At 38.5% G+C, this 3626-nt stretch overlaps 1 protein-coding gene across 1 annotated transcript; it reads right to left on the bottom strand.

Moving 5' to 3' along the window:
* Positions 1 to 220: 220 nt before the first annotated feature.
* On the bottom strand, positions 221 to 1371 carry LOC113217046 (uncharacterized). Its single transcript, XM_052275140.1, has 2 exons — positions 1306 to 1371; positions 221 to 1255 (listed from the first exon to the last, which is right to left on the bottom strand). Exons 1-2 carry the CDS (start codon positions 1369 to 1371, stop codon positions 221 to 223), a joined length of 1101 nt encoding a protein of 366 aa, XP_052131100.1.
* Positions 1372 to 3626: the final 2255 nt, after the last annotated feature.

The raw sequence follows: 3626 nt of genomic DNA, 5'->3' as shown, positions 1-3626 counted from the left end.
GTTTACACAGTTGGGTTGGGCAGGTACATATTAGTTGTAATTTGTGTTAATCAAATTTTCTGGCTAATGAAATTTACAGTCTTAATGGCTAATTGTTGTAAACTCTTTTAGTTCTCTAATCCAAGGAGCAGCAGGATAAAGCAAGTGGTGAGTGCACTTCACAAAACATTCATAAAGTCAGTCATTTAGTCAATACTATACAATAATACAATATTACAGTTTAAAATTCTTCATCTGCATTGCTATTATTGTTGTTGTTGTCCTTTTGTGGTACATAAACTTCACCCATGTTAGTTAGCATGCAAGCAATGAGTACAAGATCATCCATTACTGGCAAGAGTTTCATTGGAATCACTCCACGTATTAGTCGAAAGTCTCTTATCCTTGAGTTTGCTATCTCAACAAATGCTCGTACACTTGTGATTGCCTTTGATTTCATTTCTTCTCGGGCAGTGACATGTTTACGCTTTCCTTTAAATGGAGGCATGTAGAGGTGGCATTTAATCTTATTGAGTTCTGGCTCAATGTCAAAACCTCTGTCTACCATCACACCATCATCTTCCTGGAGTAAGTCTAGAAATCCACACTCCCGTATCATATGTTTGTCAGAGCAGCTTCCCTCGTATCCTTTTGATACAAAACTTATTGCACCTGAGCGGGAGATTCCTATCACGTACTTCAGGGTGTTGGCACCTTTGTACTCAGAATAGGTGTTGCTCTGCATCTGGAAATGGAATGGGCGCTGAATCTTGAATTCAGTTGCATCCACTATAACTCTCAGATTAGGGAATTTTTCAAAGAGAGGATTAGGATCAGTGTCCTGAACTTCACATGTAACAAATAGGTCCCTCTGAAATCTTTGAAATTGCAGGGACATTACTCTAGTCCAGGTGTAACAAATCGCACAGGCTGAACCCACGCCTATGCCAAACAAATGTGATAAGTCCACAATTGGCACTCCTCTTCTCAGGCGTAATAGAGTCATAAATAATCTATCCCTTGGTTCCAGGAAAGATGATATGGGCTTTGTTGGTGTCTTTTTCTTGTAAGAATAGTATTTCAAAATCTGTGCCATCTCATCCCCTCCTAGGAATTGATACAACACTTCAAAATTGTCCTGTGTCACTCCTGTGAGAAAACGAAATTTTTTCTCAGAAAGTCTCCAGCACTGATAAAAAGCAATTGGTGCACGCTGACACTGAATGCCAATTGATCTTGTACTTTCAGTGCACATCAGACCCGCTATTTCATCGACCTGAAAGCATGAAACAAGAAAAAACACTAATATCAGAATTGTTCCTTTACAGCTGCTACAACAACAAACCAAAGGCAATACTGGGGTAAAGGAGGAACAAGGAGGAATCCAGGCATTGCATCCGAACGACAGTATTTCAAGAAGTTTGAGGTTGTAAAAAGAGCACAGTATGATCCTCGCCCAACAAGATTTCAACATGACACCATTAGTAAAGAAAACCTGCTCAGCTTTGTCGAAGGATTAAAAAAAGCCAACCCATGTAAAAAAAATATGTTTTTGACTCTCCTAGATCCAAAAGTTGTCCCTCAAGATGAAAATTTAAATGATGATCATATTAAAGAGAAATGCATAGAGTTTTTAATCAGCCTTGCAGAAAAGTATCCAGATCCTGTTCCTCAGGAAATAGAGGGCACCAGTGAACAAGCATCCACTGATTTATGGAAAAAGGAGAGAAGATTTAGGGCTGTAGCCTCCAAAGGACAAAGAATAGTAGGTCTGCTCTCTCACCGCTCAACTTGGAGTGGAAAAATTAGTTTCTTACAAGAACATGTATGGGGTATGGATGACAAAATTAGAGATCTACCTGCTTTCAAATATGGCACAAAGCATGAACCAACCGCCAGAGACCATTATCAGGAGAAGATTTTTGAAAGTGGCCTTTTAGTTCTTACTACTGGAATGTGGGTGAATGGTAAATACCCACAACTCTCATGTAGCCCTGATGGGTTTGTGGGTCATGTTGAAGACAATTGTAATTTTAAAATAACAAAGTTACTTGAAATTAAGTGCCCCATTACAATGGAAGCTATACGGCCCCAGGATTTTGATAATCACCTAACAAGAGCACAACTCTCAGCTCACTACTTAAAAAGAGAAAGTGATGGGAGCATCAGTTTAAAGCAGAGTTCTTCTTATTATTTTCAGGTGCAAATGAACATGGCTCTTATTGAAGTGCATGAATGTGATTTTGTTGTGTGGTCACCATTAGATATTTTAATTATTCCTATTTTATTTGATAAAGATTTTTGGTCAGAAAAGTTACCTAAAATTGTATCTAGTCATAGAAAAATATTGCTACCAGAATATTTTGCTGCTAGGGCTCGCCGTAATCTCCGACCACTGATTCTTGATTATTAGGTTATTTGATTGTTTTACTGTATTTATCATAAGTTTATCTGTTGCCATTTTTTCTTGTATTTTAATAAAAAAAATACATTGTAATACTTGTGATGTTACCTCATTATTTTTGGCTGGTGTAGGAGGCAAAGGAGTGAGGAAGGGCTCTTCACAACCATCAAAACCATCTTCCTCGTCATCTCCAAATTGCAGGGTCCTCCTTGTCCTCTTCTTCACGGGAGAGATGATCATATTCTAAGGAAATTCACCATTATTTACTTCTGTTACTCTCTTATTTTATGCCATATTTATTGACTTAAAGAAACCTCACCTCTTCCTTGGAGTTGTTTTTCAGAAACTGCACACAATTTTGAATATTCAGAACTGCTTGTTTCCTGTTGTCCTCCTTTATTCAGGGAAGGGATTAAATTTGGGTCAATGAGCCATTCTAAATGTCTCGGTTTCATCAGTTAAAAATATAATCATAAAATATTTACATTTTCAGGAACAGCAACGATTTTGAGGACTAACTCTAATGTTCTGATAACATCAGCCTCTGTCCTAATTTTTACAACTTCCATTGGACGTTTCCGCCCTGTCCCTGTTGAGTCATTATTAGATGTCTCCAGAGTGGATGATGTGGTTTCCAGGGTGGATGCTGTGGTCTCAAGAGGGGATAAGTTTTTTTCTTGAGGTGTCTTAATGAGACACACTTCAAGAAGTGCATCCCTGAGGGCACCTGGTGTAAGAGGATCACATGACTGAAAAAAACGCATGTAACAGCTGTAAGGGGTGATGATGCTCTATTTTAACTAATTAAATAAATCAAACTGTGAGACTCACTACAGGGTCAGGGTTCATAAAATTAGGGCCGCTCCCCCCAACAAAATGATGGGAGCAAATGTACAGGTAACGCTGCGATGTTCCAGGTGAAAGACCGCAGGCATTGTACCACACAACTCTTCGCTCTGGGTCTGTGGGGAACTTGTGCAGTTTGATGCCTTGTCCAGCCACCACTCCACAGTTCGGGTAGGCACATGTCCTCCCCATTTCGTCGGGTTACTTTAGAACATGGGAAGATAATATTCACCTAGATATATGATAGATTGTTTTCCATAGGATACATACACAAGGAAAAAGAATACACACAATGACACCTCATATTATTTATTTAACTAAATAATTCGTAAAAAAAAGGATACATACACACAAATACAATGACACGATATTTCTTTTCAGTTTTCAAAAGGATACA

Source organism: Frankliniella occidentalis, unplaced genomic scaffold (assembly GCF_000697945.3).
Source record: "Frankliniella occidentalis isolate FOCC.00 unplaced genomic scaffold, Focc_3.1 Scaffold521, whole genome shotgun sequence".
Lineage (NCBI taxonomy): Eukaryota > Metazoa > Arthropoda > Insecta > Thysanoptera > Thripidae > Frankliniella > Frankliniella occidentalis.
This window is presented reverse-complemented; position numbering and strand designations above follow the sequence as displayed.

Bases quoted from the DNA above. Each gene is read 5' to 3' on its own strand.
- LOC113217046 (XM_052275140.1), bottom strand. From the start codon at position 1,371: ATGCCTGGATTCCTCCTTGTTCCTCCTTTACCCCAGTATTGCCTTTGG. The intron at 1,256-1,305 runs GTAAAGGAACAA...TCATGCTTTCAG, and splicing joins GGTTTGTTGTTGTAGCAGCT to GTCGATGAAATAGCGGGTCT.